The sequence below is a fragment of the Anguilla anguilla genome, chromosome 9 (assembly GCF_013347855.1).
Source record: "Anguilla anguilla isolate fAngAng1 chromosome 9, fAngAng1.pri, whole genome shotgun sequence".
Classification (NCBI taxonomy): Eukaryota; Metazoa; Chordata; class Actinopteri; order Anguilliformes; family Anguillidae; genus Anguilla; species Anguilla anguilla.
The window spans coordinates 46,428,818-46,445,684 of record NC_049209.1 but is presented as its reverse complement, the minus strand read 5'-3'; the positions used below and the strand labels follow the sequence as shown (position 1 = coordinate 46,445,684).

Genomic DNA, 16,867 nt, shown 5'->3' with positions numbered 1-16,867 from the left:
CCACTGAATTTTAGAATGCCAACCAGAAGTTAAGACTGCAATTACAAGACATTTGACCAGCACGTCATATTGGTGATTCGACCTACAGTGCAGCTTTAAGTACTAATGTGCTGCGTTCTGGTAGATTTCTTATAAATGTATGTGGTCCCTTGTGCGGATAAATTTGAAGCACACGGGATCTCAAACATGCAACAAAAACAAGCCGTCATGTTTCACAAAAATGCCTCCAGCGACGTACCTGAACTCACTATGGTTATGCAACAGCATTTAGGCTACGTCCATTGAACACCTACTGGCTGTAGAAAATACACGTTAGAACGTACACTTGGGAACCATAAATATGAATGCCCATGAGGTAACCCGCTAACGATAGTTCAGTTGGCATCAATTTGTCGGCCATCCATTGCTCATGCCTAGGTGCCCAACGACTACATCATAAATAGGAATTAAAGCAGGAAATGTCATTTGCCTTCGACAACAATTACAGCCTTGAGCACAATAAGCCACGCTCATGTTACTAGCTATTTTTGTAGTTAGCTACGTTTTTCACGGCGATCGCTGGCTATGTAGCTGGCCTGTTCGGTATCATTCATGGCAAGAGATTCAAAGACGGTGTCTGCTCTGAAGAATCTTGGGTGAGCACCAACTTAAGCTAGCAAAGTTTGTTAGCTAGCTCGCTATGTCGGCAGGTTGCTATATTTTGGTTATTAGCTAGCTAACTTAAACAGTGCCAAGTGTCAGGTAACCACATATTATTAATGACGTTAGCTAGTTCAGTAACTCCATGTGTTATGTATTTATATGGCAAGCCGAATGAGAATTTATTCCACATCCCTGAAATCCTATTTGCGGTTTCCGTCTAGTTCCCTGTTTTTCACGTTTTCGACATTTTGTCTTCCTAGTTGAACGAAACCGTTTTGATATTAAAGATGTACACCTTACTAGTCATTCAATTTGAGGAAGTAATTGCACTTTTATGGTACTTGTTACATCAGAAACCTTACCAGTTGCACAACGGTACCCACTAGTGCCACCACGGTCTGAACTGGTCAGCCCTCCAATCCACTAGTGGCCTTTTAAACCTAAAGAATGTTGCAATTGAAACAGCAGTAGTTAAATAGTGAAGTAGTGGCGTGTGAACTAGTTCACTTGTATATGACCCGTATTTATTGGCGCAGTGCGGGCTAGTGTTCAGACACATTTTCTCTGTATCCATTTACAGACCTTAACGTTACAGGATATGCATTTTTTGTCTGTTTGTTTTTCACTTCATTACTAGGTACCCTGGCAACGCTTGTTTGAGGCAATGTAGTTGCGAAGAGCTTCCATGCCGAGTTCTGTCCTGGCTGGTCTCTGAGCTAAGGTCAACCTGTCCAGAGGTACAGGGCGGCGACAAACAAGGTGACAGCACCCCACAACTCTAGCTGCCATCATACTTCCCCTTGCTCTTGTAAAGACTTTTAAAATACAGAAGCGGTGTATACAAATCGAAGCATTCTACAGACTGAGCAAATAACTCAGTTCCTGTGATCTTTTGTAGAGGATCTGCATGTTAATAGTAATGAGTGTCGGTGTTCTGACGATTTGTACTACCTTGAAATTACTGACCGGTAGTTCAAGTGGTCATGTCTGTCGTTTTTTGCTACCATTTCGGTAAATTACTACCCCAAGAAAACTGTGCTACTTTTGTCGCCAAATACTTTCAAGCTAATTAGATTTTTATTTTCATTAATTGTTCCAACAACAACCTCATGCACAATACTTCTTGGTAGGACAGCTCGATAGATAGGATGAAATGTGAGAATACTTTGTAAGGTAAGGGGTGGGGTGGGGATAGGATTCTTCTTCACACAGATAGGATTCTTCTTCACACCCTTACTGAATTTTCATACGATGCAACAAACTGCAATGTTTCAGAGAGAAAGGGACAGAACCTTTTCATGCTATGAATACAAAGCAGAGCGAGTTAACTGGTGGCTCTAGACCGAGAATGTTTGCTGGAAGTGTATGTTGCCATTTTTCCAGGTCGCACAGCGAGTGCTGTTCTGGTGGGGGAGCTGAGGACGCTACTTAGAGATCTGCACTGTCCCTACGCTGCCCTGGCAACGGAGACACTATCCCCTGCACTACTTAACACAGCTGCTGGTGAGAGTGAGAGTAGGGTATCTCTCTGGTTGGGAGGCTGAAGGGTGTGGATGAGGGCTGATGGCGTCTCTTGTTGACTCCGCTGCCGCGTCGCGTTCGCAGAGTTCCTGGTGACGGAACTGCAGGCTGCGAGGATACTACGGCGCAAAGAGCGCCACCCGGAGGACGCAGCCTGCGACGACGGCACCGAGAAGGAACGGAGAGAGGGAGAAGACGGGGGACTGGAGTTGGAGGAAGAAGGGGGAGAAGGAGACGGAGGGGTGTGGAGTAGAGAGAAAGAACAGGAAGTGAAAGAGGAGTCCGACCGGCTCTTTCGGTCCCTGGGTCTGGAACCTTCCACTCGGCTGAGTGATGTGTACGCTGAGGTGAGAATAACGGTTCCTGTGAACGTGCAGAGACACAGGCTCTCAAACGCATGCTTACATATGCGCACACAGACACGCGCTAACACCAGCCAGTGCTCACCAACACTGCCAAAGTGCCCCTGAGCAAGGCGCTGAAACCCCTAACTGCTCCAGGGGTGCTGCACTGTGGCTGACCCTGCACTCTGTCCTCTCTGATGATATCTTGCATGCTTGTATGTAGGAGGGGTCTATAAATATAGGGCCATGTATGTATGTGTATCTAGGAGGGATACGCGGGAAAACAAATTCCACTTACCTTGTGTGAAATGGTAAATAAAGTGAATCTGAATCCGCACATGCATGCACGCAAATACATACACCCACACATGCATTCACGGTCGGACAGACACACACCCACACATGCATGCACGGACGCACACACACACGTGCCTTTATTTATACACAAAAAGAAGAAGTGACTGGGAAATGGAAACCGTTGCAATATGGCTGACATGCTGTGAGCCGCCGCTAGAGGGCGCTGTAGTAATTGAGTGCCGTTTGTGCGTTGCGCCAGGTGGAGTCGCGTGTCGCTGCGCTGCCAGGAGGCACTGTGCCCGAGCCGCTCCTGAAGACGACCCTGAATTCTGAGCAGTGGGTATGGAACATGGGAGGGTATTCTCTATTTCTGTCAAAAGGAGAGTTCACTACTGCCAATACTTACTGCAGCTGAGGCTTGCAGTTAAGGGGATCTCTCTAAATTCAAATGTGAGTTCACTGCTGGTGGTACTTACTGGAGCTGAGGCTTGTAGTTAAGGGGATCTCTCTAAACTGGCATCATTTCTCATTTGTGCAGAATGTGCATTGGTGTAGCAGCCATTTTTATTTTTAAGGATGCTTCTGCTTCCCTCCCTCGCCCCCCCTCTCTCAGCGGCGCCTCCACCAGATCGACCTGGCCCTCGCTCAGGACTATGAGTGCCGTCGAAACATGATGACCAAACGCTTCCAGGTCACCCTGCAGTCGTTCACCTGGGGTGAAAAGGGCCCGGTACATGTCCTATTATCTCTACCCTGCTGCCAGACTTTCTGCCTCTTGGAGTCCCTTCAAATTTAGTCAGTTCTGGAAATTAACTGAAATTCAGTTAAATTGTCATAAAATAATCATAGAAACCTGTAAAAAAAGAAAGTGTCTTAAGTGTTTTTGTCTTGTAATGAGACTTAAAATCTTATTTTTTCTCTTGAGACAAAACTATTAGCTTGTTTTAAGTTACTTTTACCTTTACCAAGTGAAATTTTTAAAAAACAAATTAGGTACTAATTTGTAATAGAATAGAAATAATAGAAATTAAATTTCTAAGGCTAAGGTACTTGGTAAGTTCTGTTTGATTAACACAGTTCTGTGTGCTGTACAGGAGCGCAGTTCTGTTTGATTAACACAGTTCTGTGCGCTGTACAGGAGCGCAGTTCTGTTTGATTAACACAGTTCTGTGCGCTGTACAGGAGCGCAGTGCGGTCCTGGCCTCCGTGCCACTCCTGTGCCCTGAGGCCCTCGACTCTCGTGTGTCTCTCTCCCTCCTGCTGGCCGCCAGGGAGGACCAGTCGCGCATCCTCCCGGTCAAAGCCGGGCCCAGCACGGCCGTCCACAAGGTGCGTGTGAGTTTATGTGTTTGTGCGTGTGAGTGTGTGTGTGTGTGTGTGTGTGTGTACGTGTGTGTGTGTGTGTGTGTGTGTGTGTGTGTGTGTGTTTATGTGTGTGTGCGCGTTTCCTAAGCAGGGTTCTCTTCAAACAGTGGTGCTACACCACCTTGCACAGCTTCTCTTCAGCCTCTCAAAAACTGACTGTAGTGTCATTTCGGATCATGGCAGACACCTCAGCACCACTCAATCATAAAAGGAGAGCCCTGTCACGGTGCAATTTATGCAGGCCCTGCTAGACAGCTGTGCTGCGTGTCATGTGACTTTAGGCCCCGCTGGGCAGCGCCGTTGACCTGCGCTGCGACTCTCTCTCCTCCGCAGGTCCTAATGGGGCACGTCCCGGACAGAGGGGGGCGGCCGGGGGAAATCGAGCCCCCCATGCCCTCCTGGGAGCGTCGCAGGGATGGAGGAGGAGGAGGAGGAAGGGGAGGCGGCGCCGGCCACCAGCGGTGGGGCAACAAGAGGAAGAAGAAGAACAGGAAGAAAGAGCGGGGGGAAGAAGGGAGGGATGCGTCTCCCGGTGCCAGCGAGCACGCTAGGGAACGAGGGAGGCGAGGGAGGAGTCCAGAGAAGACGGACGCGGTTCAGCGGCAGGAGAAGGGAAATGAGGAGTAAAAGAGAGGGAAGGAGAGAAGGAGGGAGACGCAGTTTAAATATACCACAGGCACTGTAGTCGTTACCTAAAGGTTAGGGGTAGAGACCCTGGATGTGATGTCATAGGTGAACATTGAACATGTAGAAAATTGGAATATATTTAAAATGACAATTTCCAAATATGGTGCTTTCTCCCCTTTAATTGTGCGAAATGTTGGGGTCAAGCATCTTGAGAACTTTAAATCTTTCTTCATAATCTTTAGTGAACTGGTTTGTAACTGACCACCGTAAATGTATGGGAAGGACTGTGGGATATTGTACTTTACACAGAATTAGTCCGTAAATGTATTCGTTAGTATGCCAGGATGGTTTGCAGCTTCCTTAAATATGATTGTGAACATCTGGCAACAAACCATGGTTTTATTTTCAGAAAAGGACACACAAATTTAACGTGTGTTTGTCTTTAAGAAGACATGTTTAGTGTAGTTTAATGAACAGGGTTTCATTAAGTTTTGTTAACCTGGCAGTGCATCATTTGAGCAAGGTGCTCCCTCCGTTTCTCTAAAAGTGTAGACTTTATTGGGGGCTATCTAAGCCTTCCTTTTTTTGCCATATTCAGCATAAGGCATTAAAAACCACCAAAATCCTCTAGGCCTCTTTATACGTTTAAAAGAAAAAAATTAAATAAAGAATTTGAGTTTTGTATTTTTGTTGCTTTTTGTTGCGTCGTGGCTGTCGGACAAGCCACAGGAAACCGCGGAGGCCGGTTTGAATAAAGGTGTGGGACACTGCAGTGCTGTCTGGGCCTGTTTTTGTGCTGGGTGACAGGTTGAGCGCGGTGGGTAAACTGGGTCAGAGGCACACTGCTCTGGTACTCCGTGTTCTCCACATTGATGGTCCTGCGTCCGCACAATGGAGGCCACGCCGGTCCTACGAAGACGGGTGTGCGGCCGTGTGTTTGGTGTTCGCAGCGACACGACGACTCGTTTGGCCCTCGCGACCGGTAACGTGTGTGTCGTCTAAACTTTTGTGACTGCCTGTTGAGGATGGAAACAGCAGGTCGTTAATATTCCCGAGCGTGGGGGGGGGGGGGGGGGGGGGGGGGGGGGGTGCTGAGCCGTTCCCGCTCCTCGGATTGGGAGTGGAGAACGCCGTCCTCCCGTCTAAAAAAAAACCGAACGCTTTTAGCGGTCCGGTCACTTTTTTAGCGCGGCCGCCGCGTCGCGGCGCAGGACCCCAACGGGTGTTTACGTCTGAGAGCCGCTCTGCTGCGGTCGCGTCTGCCTTCCTGTCTGCAGCAGCTGCAGCTGTTAGCGCCTCTCCGATTAACCCCGACCACAGACAACGCCGTCACGTGAACAACACATTTTTAATAAAGCAATATTCTTTTCATTTTTTCTTTTCTTTTTTTTTTTTTTCTTTTCAAAAAACCCGTGCACAAGTGCCTTGACTCACTCAGGGGCGGCAGTTCGTTTTCATAAAGTAGAAAGTCGTTCTGTCAATTAATGCATGTGCAATAAATACAAGCTACTTCGCTTTGTCCTGGGCTTAGTTGGGTTGTTACAATGTCAATGTAAAAAAAGAAGTTGAGAACACGAGAGGGGGGTGTAAATGGTGAAAAAAAGGGCTTCGGGATCGATATAACATCTCAGTGTAGACTTCAGCTTCCACTCACACTTCCTGTCCCTGTGGCTTCCTGGTGATAAGGGCCCAGTCTGAAACCGCTTACTTGCCTACTATTGAGTATGCAAGATGTATACCAGTTGTATGCAACTTGTGTACTCGATAGTGGGCAAGTAGGCTGTTTCGGACACAACCCTGGTCACACAACCCTTCTTGCACAACTGAAGTGAGGGCCCCAGTCTGAAGAGTCACGGAGCAGGAAGCAGAAGGTCAGAGGACCAGAAGGTCAGAGGTCAATACTGGTAGGTTGTCCGTGGTGACGAACCCGGGCTTCGTCTTCTTGTTGGCGATTCCCCGCCACTGGAGCTCAGCAGGAGGGAGGCAGAGAGGAACAGACAAAGAGGGAGGAGTATGGAGGTGGAGGAAGAGGAAGACCTCCACGGGTAGTTGTGCTATTTTTTTCCTGGTTAGCGCATAGCCTACTTGTACCTCAACATGAAGAAAACAAGTCAAAACGGAACAGTTTTTTTTTAGCTTGGCACCTTAACGAGAGGGCAAAAATGTCTTGCAGTCTATGTAATATCCCCTGTAGCCTGATCCAGGAGAAACTCCAGATCAAACTGGTGAAAAATCCAGTGCATCTGAGTGGGTATAACCCTCATAGAAGACCACCAACGTGTAAATCCGGTTGGTATCAGCAGAAGTCTTTTGAACTGTGCAAACTGTGGGAGGGGAGGAGGTGGGGTGGGCAGTATGATGCTTGGCTCCGCCCCCATTGATCAGGGACACGTGCCAGGTGTCCGTCAAAAGGCTCTCCGTGCGGGTCCTGCAAGAACTCCCGGTAATGCCAGTTCCTACGTCCAGGGGCGCGTGTGTGTGTGTAAGAGAGGGTCAGTCTGTGTCTCGGCTCTTGCTTTTGTGAAGGTGCATGTCCTCCATCTTCTCCTGCAGGAAGAGCATGGGCATGGAGGCCCCTCGTGTCCTCGGTGGAGGCAGGGACGCCTGCTGGGGCTGGGGTCTGTGCGTGTGGGGGCTGCCACATGGGGCCTCTCCGCTCTGTGGGGGGGGGGGGACAGAACATTGTCAATCAGTGTTATTCAATATTATCCCAGGAAAGCAGCAGGGTACACCGTTGCCTGATTTCACCTTTTCAAAATCGGCACCCATTACAGACCCAAGAGGCCAGGTGAGGTGAGTTTACTGCTGCATGCGGTTTTAATTTATCGATTCAATGCTGAGCGCCAACACAAACCCGGAGGCCCTACAACAGCATGAGCGATTACCCCTGCTGTTCGTAACGACACTTTGCAGGTACTCAAGGTAAGACCAACACATTACGGCCTATCTTAACCCTTAAGTCACCATGACTCTGGACACTGAATTTATTGTGGTGGCTTTCCCTTGTCAGACATGTTAAGTGTTAAAGGAGTACCATGGTGGTTGAACGTGACACTTCCCAGTTGTCTTTAGGCAACAACAAAACAAATGTGCATAATTTTTTTATTCTTCAGTCATTTCAATGTACTTTAAAACGTATTTTTCTAAGCCTAAGTTTCCCACTATAAAAATTCACTCGAACCGTCTGGGCATGGTAATGAGAACTGTCAGTTAGCTATGATTGACAGACCGTGCCCCGTTACCATAGCTACCCCCATGATACGCGCTCTCTTTGGGAGACTGAATTTTCACAAGCTAGCTAGCTTAGTAGTATATCAAGTATCGATAGATAGCATTTCTTCAATGCCTCTTGTGCAAATAGCACATAAAACCGAGAAAGTGTGAAAATCACCATGGTACTCCTTTAATAGACTTCCACACTGATCCTGAAGGGACTACTGTACGCACGGCAGCGTGGAGTGTTCTGGGAAAGCAGTGCCTTTACCTTTTCCCGGGGAGAGCCCGTGTGAGCGCTGGGGTCCGTTCTCCTGTCCTCGGACCCCGGCGTCCACACCCCTGGGTCTGTCTGAGTGGACTGGTCCGAAAGCGCGGAACCGTCCCCGTTCGTCTGCCCTGCGTGTGTCGGGTCCTCGCCGGAAGGAAATACAAAGGTGTCATCCTCAGAGCCTGTTTGAAAACACATTTGCCGATGAATATACATTTCATACATTCATTTTTTTCTTTTATTTCTTTACAAATTTTTCCAGTTTTTTAGTCTTATATTTAGACTTAAATCCTTATTTCTAATACTTTTTTCCTAAATAAAGTAAAAAGACTGCCAATGATGTGAGACAGTTTTACTCATTTCAAGATTTTCTGACTAACTAAGATTTTAAATCTAATTACAAGACTAACACTGACTTGTTAAGACAGTGTGAGAGTTGAGTGCATGACTTGTGTCACAGTGAAGATAGCCAGTAACTGGTGGATTCCCAATGTGTGGCCGGGCAGAAGTTGAGATTAATATCACCTGACTGGGAATCTAACTTCATAAAGGCACATCGTTGGGATAATTCGGAGGCGGTGAGATGACTCACTCCAATTGTGTCCTTTCCCCCTGGTAGGAGCGGGGGTGCAGGGACAGGAACCGCCAGAGACCTTGAACCTCTTAATGCACTCCAGCCCAACCTGGTCCTTACAGTGCTTGTGACAGTTCACCCCGCAGTCTGAGAGAAAGGTTATCACAGTATTGTCAACGAAACAACATCAACAAAGTGGCAATACTTGGCATTCATTAACCATAAATCATTATTAAACAATGGCAAACAATAGCAAACTGCTTAATTGACCATAATGAGTGCATCCCTGATTGTTCTTAGCAAACACTACGCTGTGTAATGCCCACAAAGGGCATACAATTGAAGAGAATTAGGTATTCGGCTGGCCTAATGGTTGGGAAACCACGTTCCTGTAATTGAGGTTGCGGGTTCAAATCAAAGGTGGGGTACTGGTCGTTGCACCCTTGGGTACTCAACCGGGATTACTGAAGTAAATATCCAGTGGTATGAACGTAGCCTGCAGTATGTAAACATGTAAGCTCTGGCAGTCACTCTGGATAAGGTCGTCCGCTACACAACTACAGTTGAAGATTAATAAGGATTCAACATAAAGGCCGTAGCTGACCTGATGGCAACAGCGATAGCGTCTTACCTCTACAGTGGTAACCTCGCTTTATGACTCCCCACAGCTAGGAGAGAACAGAAAAGGGGCAGGGGTGAGGGGAGCACAGAAGAGGGTCATTCTAAGAGCGAACATTCTACATTTTAGCCATTTCGCTGACGCTCTTATCCAGAGCGACTTACAATTAGCGCATGAAGTTAACGGCCTAGATTCTTAAATCACCAACGTTACAAGTAGCAATTAAGAGAGTGCAATGGTCAGGCCATATCACACGATAGGTGACATAACAGTAATAGATAATCCTTTGTTACTAGAATTAATGTGGAAGAGGTGGGTGTCGGGGGAGGGAAATATATGACTAAGAGAGGAGAAGATGTGGAAGAGGGGGATGGGAACCAGGGTGGAGAAGGAGGGATCAGGCTGGAGAAGGGAGGCAAACAGAGGAAAGCAGAGCCAGGGTCTCCCACTCACTAAACCGCCGCAGGTGTCACAGAAGGTGGGCTTCTTGTAGGTGGTCTCGTGGAAGTTGTGCATGAAGTTGAAGCCCAGCTTGGCGCAGACCGACATGCCCCGCACGAAGTACGAGGTGATCTCGTCCCGGCTGATCTGCCCTCGCCTGAGAGAGAGAGAGGGGCAGAGAAAGGGAGGGAGTGATGTTCCCGTGCCTGGCCACACCCCTATGAGAACTCCATATTTGTGTGAATAAATTGAAATAATGTACTAGGTGGCAGTGTAGTATAATGGGTAAGGAACTGGTCTTGGAACCTGAAGGTCACAGGTTCAAGTCCAGGGTAAGACACCGCTGTTGTATCCTTGAGCAAGGAACTTAACGTGCATTGCTTCAGTATATATCCAGCTGTAGAAATGGATGCAATGTAAACGCTATGTAAAAAAAAGTTGTGTAAGTTGCTCTGGAAAACAGTGTCTGCTAAATGCTTGTAATGTACTTTATCAAGATACTGCAACACTTCACAATACATACGCAAATATAGGCTGACAAATTATTGCCGAGTTCAGATACTGCACTCTTTTTGTATTTTGAATAAATGCAATGCTGTGGAACTTATATTTGTTATTTTATTTTCCCAAGTCCATGTATTTACAGTATATTGCTATACACTCCATTTCCACCTGAGGAGAAGTCTACTCCTCAGTAGGATACAGCGTACTGTGTTCCTCCATTTTGCTTAACAAAGAGCTCTGACCAAGACTTGCTCTGTTCTGAACGTTCACGGGCAGGGAGGAGCTTCTGCATGACTGACAGTTGGAACCATTTCAGGCGCTTACTGAAAAGCACCTGCCGTCCCTGGAATGCTTCAGATTCACAAATGCGCGAAGGTAACGGTTAAAAGAGACCAAGAGTCAAAAGCCACCTGTCTGCGTTTGAAGCCACCTGTCTGCGTTTGCCTTGTTTACCTTTTCATCTCAGGCAAACTGGGCCTTGTGAGGCTACACTGAAAAAAAAAATGTTTCAGTGGGTAAACTTAAAATTCACTTCGGTTTGTCACACCTATATGTTTTCGGCTCATTGGAAAGTGAGAAACTGAGAAAACTTTTAATTTTTTTGTAAATTTTAGATTTATCCAATGCATCCTTTTTTTTTTTTTTTTAGTGTACAGAGGGGGGTGCTTCGCTGTTAATGATCTGACCTGTCACTCTCGTGTGGGCAGAAGGAGAAGGGGAAGCTGGCGGCTATCTTCTCAAAGTCCTCCAGGGAGATGTAGCCGTCCAGGTTCAGGTCGTAGTTCTTCATTATGGACTGCAGGAGGCGACACACAACAAGGCAGGGGCATCACGATCTGTCTCTGTAGTGAAATGGCCTGCCGAGAGACACGGCCCTAGAAGTCTGCTCTTCCTGTCTTGCGAAACGGACGGGAGAAAGCTGTTGCTCCACCGAAGAGACACAGCAGTACGGAGGGGTGAAGAGGACAGGAAAACGAACACACGCACACGCTCGCACGCACACACACACACACACACAGACGCACACGCTCGCACGCACACACGCACACACACACGCAGACGCACACGCTCGCACGCACACACACACACACACACAGAGACGCACACGCTCGCACGCACACACACACACACACACACACACACAGAGACGCACACGCTCGCACGCACACACACACACACACACACACAGAGACGCACACGCTCGCACGCACACACACACACACGCACACACACACAGAGACGCACACGCTCGCACGCACACACGCACACACACACGCAGACGCACACGCTCGCACGCACACACACACACACACAGAGACGCACACGCTCGCACGCACACACACACACACACACACACACACACAGACGCACACGCTCGCACGCACACACACACACACACACACACACAGAGACGCACACGCTCGCACGCACACACACACACACACACACACACACAGAGACGCACACGCTCGCACGCACACGCTCGCACGCACACACACACACACACACAGAGACGCACACGCTCGCACGCACACACACACACACACACACACACAGAGACGCACACGCTCGCACGCACACACACACACACACACACACACACACAGAGACGCACACGCTCGCACGCACACACACACACACACACACACACAGAGACGCACACGCTCGCACGCACACACACACACACACACACACACACAGAGACGCACACGCTCGCACGCACACACACACACACACACAGACGCACACGCTCGCACGCACACACACACACACACACACACAGACGCACATGCTCGCACGCACACACACGCACACACACACACACACAGACGCACACGCTCGCACGCACACACACACACACACACACACAGACGCACACACACACACACGCGCGGTGTTCTGTGCTCAAAGCGCACTCTTCTCTACTCACTTCCACCATCTGCTTGACGTGTCTGGAGATGGTGGCGGGGTCTAGTCTGGGCGTGACCTCTGACCCCCACTCCGCCACCACGGGTGGCTTGACCAGAGCAGCGGTCTGCGTGTCGAGAGGGGGGAGAAAGAGCAAGAGCTTGAGCAAACAGTATTCACTGTGTAGACGGTGTGAAGTTCAGATGAAATATTCATTTCTGCTCTGGCGAGTGTATATCTAAAGCTGACCTGAATCAGTACTGACCTGTATCTTGGGGTTCTTGGGCTCCTTGGCGTATGAAAGCTCATATATCTCATCCTCTGTGTAGCACAGGTCCAGAGACAGCTGAGGGACAGGATGGGGTGGGACACAGGTTAAAGGTCATGAAAGGTCACTGAGTGATTTACAGCAGGCAGTATGTGTGGTCTTTAAGCACTATTTCATTCTTCTAGCATTTTTAATGAAGATCCATCCAATCTAAAGGCGGTGTGAGCAACTGACTTTCTGAATAAATTAGCAGCAGCGAATGGGAACACTCATAACACGGGAGAACAGAATGATAATCCAATGGGATTTTTCTCTCTGTTTCCCACTTGCCAAGCCTTGACTGACCAATCAGACGCAGAATTTAGCCTATCGTTATCCATACTTGTACACAATGTGACACTCAGTTCAATTTTACTCAGATTTGCACATATCACTCCCAGAGCAAACCCGCCCCCCGTTCCTCCTCCTTGACCCCCCCCCCCCCCCCCCCCCCCCCCCCCCACCCTCACCCTCACCCTCACCCTCACCGTGAGGAGGTGCAGCAGGTCCTTGTTGGCCTGGAAAGGGGGAAGGGAGCTGTGGATGGCCAGCAGTTCAGAGATGTTGCTGTAAAGGTGCTGCAGCTTGCTCAGGTTGATCTTGTCGTCCTCTAAGTAGGCCGGCAGGGCCTCGTTCAGGGAGATCAGGTCCTTCAGGTGCACGCCCAGGATGGGCACCTTGAAGCCCGAGCACTCGCTGTACGCCCGCCGGTAATTGCCATAGTTACTGCTGGACGACAGCAGGTCCGTCATCTCGCTCAGTGTCTAAGGGCGTGTGCGCAGGTGGGTATGGGGCGGAGAGAGAGAAAGAGTGGGGGGGAAGGTTTAGTATAGAACGGGGGCATTTATGACTTTAATTGCAACCTAATGTGGCAAAAGAATCATGCAGCGCAGGATTCATTCGGCTAAGACGCACTGAATTGTCTGAATTCAAGATTCACAAGCCCGTCTGCCACAGGTCTAGATCTGTTTCTGACAGCTGCCTTTTCAGAGCGGGCGTTTGCTAGAGGAACTGACTGCCAACCGCAAGAACGATGTGCGAAAATGCTTGAAGAGCTGTCATAGGGACTCAAACTATTTTGGCCACTCTAATTCTACTCTGAAGCTCCTGGCTGTAGACTGATATCTTGACGAGGTTTGAGATGTTGAACCAGCTCAGATCTCTGAGGTTGTTTTGGGTGTCTGGAAGAGTCCATCCTAAGAGAATGCCCCAGATGAGAGAGGGGAGAAAACCCCGGAAGCTTCTGGAAGTGTCGGTTGGCGGGCTGGAGACGGACCTTGGTGACGTCCGGGGGGAGGAAGCTGGCCGTGTCTTTCAGCCGAGAGATGGAGCTGTGGCAGAGTCCGCCGATGACGGCCATCAGAGTATTAAAGTTATGCAGGGTTTGCAGGTTCTGCCGTGGAAAGGAGGGTGAGAAAGGTAAAATAAAGGGAGAAAACTCCCAGGTTCTGTAGGTTCAGGTTCAATTTCAACTACTGAGCATTTGGAAGGTGAGAGGTGTGATCCAGTCTCTGATCTGGGTCAGTGGAAACACACTTATTGCTGATACGCTATATTTCACTGATCCTGGGTTGACTTACTGGATTTGAATATCCAGATGGAATACTGTGTGCTGTATGCGTGTGTGTGTGTGTGTGTGTGTGTGTATGAACGCTCGCGCGTGCGTCTTCTTGTGCGTTTGCCTCTGCGTGCGTGCCCATGCGTGCCCTCGCGCACGCGTGTATCTATCTCTGGGCGCGTCTCCCCGCGTTACCTGGGCGACGTGGATGAACTTGATGAAGACCTCGGCCCTCTGCTGGGCCGTGTGCCTGCTGAGGATCATCAGCTGCACCCACTGGGACACCCCGTTGCACAGCATGACCGAGCGCTCCAGTGCCGGGTTTCCCCGAACCGTGCCGCGCTCCGCGTAGCTGCGGTAGTCCAGGTCCTGGACCGCACAAGGGGGGGGGGGGGGGGGGGGGGAGGGGGGGGGGACAGACAGAAAGAGAGAGAGGGGCTCGTAATGTCTGCCTAAATCACCACGGAGAAGACGCAAGGTCTGGCAGCAGGCCTGGGTCAAATGTGTTTCTGAAATACTCAAAGACTCGATGCTTATGACGCTGGTAAGTTTTGACAATCCTGCAGATTCCTGAGAATTTTCAAGGAAACAATCCAAAATGTTCAAGGAGGATTTTGTTACTGAACATTGGTGAAGTTTCCTTTTAAATGGTCAGTAATCGGCAGGAATTTTACTGGTGTCTAAAAGGTTTGAATAATGAAGTAGTTGAAGCATGTCACGTGGTTATTTGACCTGACTCAGGCCTGGTCGGGCAGTGGTCTCCGGCTCACCGAAACACTGCAGAAGTTCTTGAACTCCAGGTAGCTCAGGTGTTCGGCCATCTCGCGCGGCTCCATGTGGTCGAAGAGCAGGGACACCTTCCTCTTCTTCACCGAGGGAGAGGGGGCTTGTGATGGATTCATCGGGAGGTTGCTGGGGGGGAAGAAACATCCTTCAGCAGCATTCAGATGCAAGCTACACATTTAAACCCTTTGAAGAGTAGGTCTTTTGGAATGTTTTTTTTTCTAAATTCTAAATCAGTGTTCTAGAACTAGTGCTGACTGGTTTCAGTGAACGGTAGTGAGTGTGACATCAGCATTAGAATGTTCAGTTCATAACATATTTGTGATCTCACACCTTAAAGGGGAACTAAAGGTGATGTTAGTGACGAGACCGCGTTGGCGTTCCTCAACCACCACTCAGCCAGCGTCGGTCTCGTTTTCCTCCCATCTCCACCCCTCCACCTCTCCCCCCCCGCCTTGTTCCCCTCCTGTCACTCACAGGTAGGAGGTGTCGGTCAGGTGACAGTGAGTCTCCCCCCCCTCTGTTTTGACCAACGCCCACAGGTCGTCCATCACGCGCTCCAGCGGGGGGTTGTTCTCGAACAGGCCGGGAAACTGGCTGACCCAATGCCTGCAGCGCAGGGTAGAGAACAATCAAAACTGAATTCACAAATTATTTAAATACCTACAGCTCATAGACATATGCTCAGGATACATTATAAATGTAAATTATAAACAGAGAAACCAGAATACATTGAGTCAAACAATATTTTATATGACAATAGTTTCCCTTACAGTTCTTGTCTTGAAACGAAAATTTTCTGGAAAAGGTAAAACATCTAAAAATACATCCAAGGTAAAGTGTTACTGTGACCCTCAGACGGTTGATTAATGAATGCTTGGTATTGTACATCCGATCAAACCAAAGAACTTCCTGCTGGTGTTTATTCCATACTAGTGTAGAACACTTTCAGCACATGTATTCCAAAACTACTTTAGCGGGGTGCTTGTGCGGGATGGTGCCCGCATGAACGGGCGCGGGGTGGCAGGAAGGCATACCTGATGAGGTGGCAGATCTGTGCCCGCTGCTGCCCCCTCCTCTCCACAGAGCACTCCTTATAGGTGAGAAAGTTAAGTCTGAACATCGTCCGCTCGGGGTGGTGCATCACACACGCTAACGCATACTGCCTGCTGCACAATTGTGCATTTATACGGGCCTTTTTCTGCTCGGTGAGGGAGAATTGATTCTCTTCAGCAACCATTGCTGTGTAGCACCTAACCGGGTAATGCGTGGCTGCTGTTTTGAGGTGAAGAGGGAGGGGTTTATTTAATAAATGATAATGGGGATAATTAGATGGCCAGACTGAGAAAGCCAAAATAACTTTTGTACCACAAAGATTAGCTGGATAACTGTACTGAACCTGGAAACCTCCCTAACCTGGAGCATGGACTGAAGTAAAAATAGCTGTTCCAGGTTTTGCCTAGTGCAGATATCCAGCTAACTCAGTAATCCTGCTTTGTGATACAGGTCCTAAGACACCAAGGAGCCTTGCTATGTTTTGCAATAAGTTCCATTAAATCTTTACAGAGCAAAATTAGTCAGGACCTTATAATTACCTCTCACTGAAAAAGTATAACCTCCAACAGCACAGTGTCCCTCTCACTTCTGAGAAAAAACATCTTGATTGGTTCAAACAAGTCAGAGATTGACAGTTCTTTGTGGGCCCTCCCAAAACCCACCAATATAACCCACCCAATCCTGAAAGAAGCTGGCTACTCTGTTTTTTCGGCACACAGAAACACACACACACACACACACACGAGACTGCCAGAGACAGCGAGCAGGATATAGAGACAGAAGCTTCTGTGCGAAGGCGTGAGATGGCACCACCCAGCTGTGCATCATCAGGGTCAT

The 16,867-nt window shown here is 48.7% G+C and overlaps 2 protein-coding genes across 2 annotated transcripts in view; one reads left to right on the top strand and one right to left on the bottom strand.

The window, feature by feature from the left end:
- Positions 1-396: 396 nt before the first annotated feature.
- Positions 397-5,568, top strand: im:7138535 (uncharacterized protein LOC797998 homolog). Its single transcript, XM_035433748.1, has 8 exons — positions 397-635; positions 1,280-1,401; positions 2,026-2,145; positions 2,248-2,510; positions 3,064-3,144; positions 3,418-3,534; positions 3,987-4,133; positions 4,503-5,568. Exons 1-8 carry the CDS (start codon positions 592-594, stop codon positions 4,794-4,796), a joined length of 1,188 nt encoding a protein of 395 aa, XP_035289639.1. The 5' UTR covers positions 397-591; the 3' UTR covers positions 4,797-5,568.
- A 611-nt stretch (positions 5,569-6,179) lies between these two features.
- LOC118235882 (RAS guanyl-releasing protein 1-like) overlaps positions 6,180-16,867 on the bottom strand; it is a 22,304-nt gene continuing 11,616 nt past the window's right edge. Inside the window, exons 3-17 of the mRNA XM_035433747.1 lie at positions 16,803-16,867; positions 16,012-16,074; positions 15,452-15,583; positions 14,962-15,103; positions 14,387-14,560; positions 13,910-14,026; positions 13,122-13,397; positions 12,592-12,672; positions 12,349-12,453; positions 11,105-11,214; positions 9,927-10,071; positions 9,486-9,522; positions 8,873-9,001; positions 8,281-8,462; positions 6,180-7,454 (exon numbers count right to left, since the gene is read on the bottom strand). The exon at positions 16,803-16,867 is cut by the window's right edge and continues 41 nt beyond it. Coding sequence (XP_035289638.1) covers positions 7,290-7,454; positions 8,281-8,462; positions 8,873-9,001; positions 9,486-9,522; positions 9,927-10,071; positions 11,105-11,214; positions 12,349-12,453; positions 12,592-12,672; positions 13,122-13,397; positions 13,910-14,026; positions 14,387-14,560; positions 14,962-15,103; positions 15,452-15,583; positions 16,012-16,074; positions 16,803-16,867 — 1,923 coding nt within the window. The 3' untranslated portion in view covers positions 6,180-7,289. The remainder of the gene's footprint in view (positions 7,455-8,280; positions 8,463-8,872; positions 9,002-9,485; positions 9,523-9,926; positions 10,072-11,104; positions 11,215-12,348; positions 12,454-12,591; positions 12,673-13,121; positions 13,398-13,909; positions 14,027-14,386; positions 14,561-14,961; positions 15,104-15,451; positions 15,584-16,011; positions 16,075-16,802) is intronic.

Coding starts and splice junctions, on each gene's coding strand:
- im:7138535 (XM_035433748.1), top strand. CDS start 592: ATGGCAAGAGATTCAAAGACGGTGTCTGCTCTGAAGAATCTTGG. Junction 1,402..2,025: donor ACAGGGCGGCGACAAACAAG/GTGACAGCACCC, acceptor CCATTTTTCCAG/GTCGCACAGCGAGTGCTGTT. Junction 2,146..2,247: donor ACTACTTAACACAGCTGCTG/GTGAGAGTGAGA, acceptor TCGCGTTCGCAG/AGTTCCTGGTGACGGAACTG.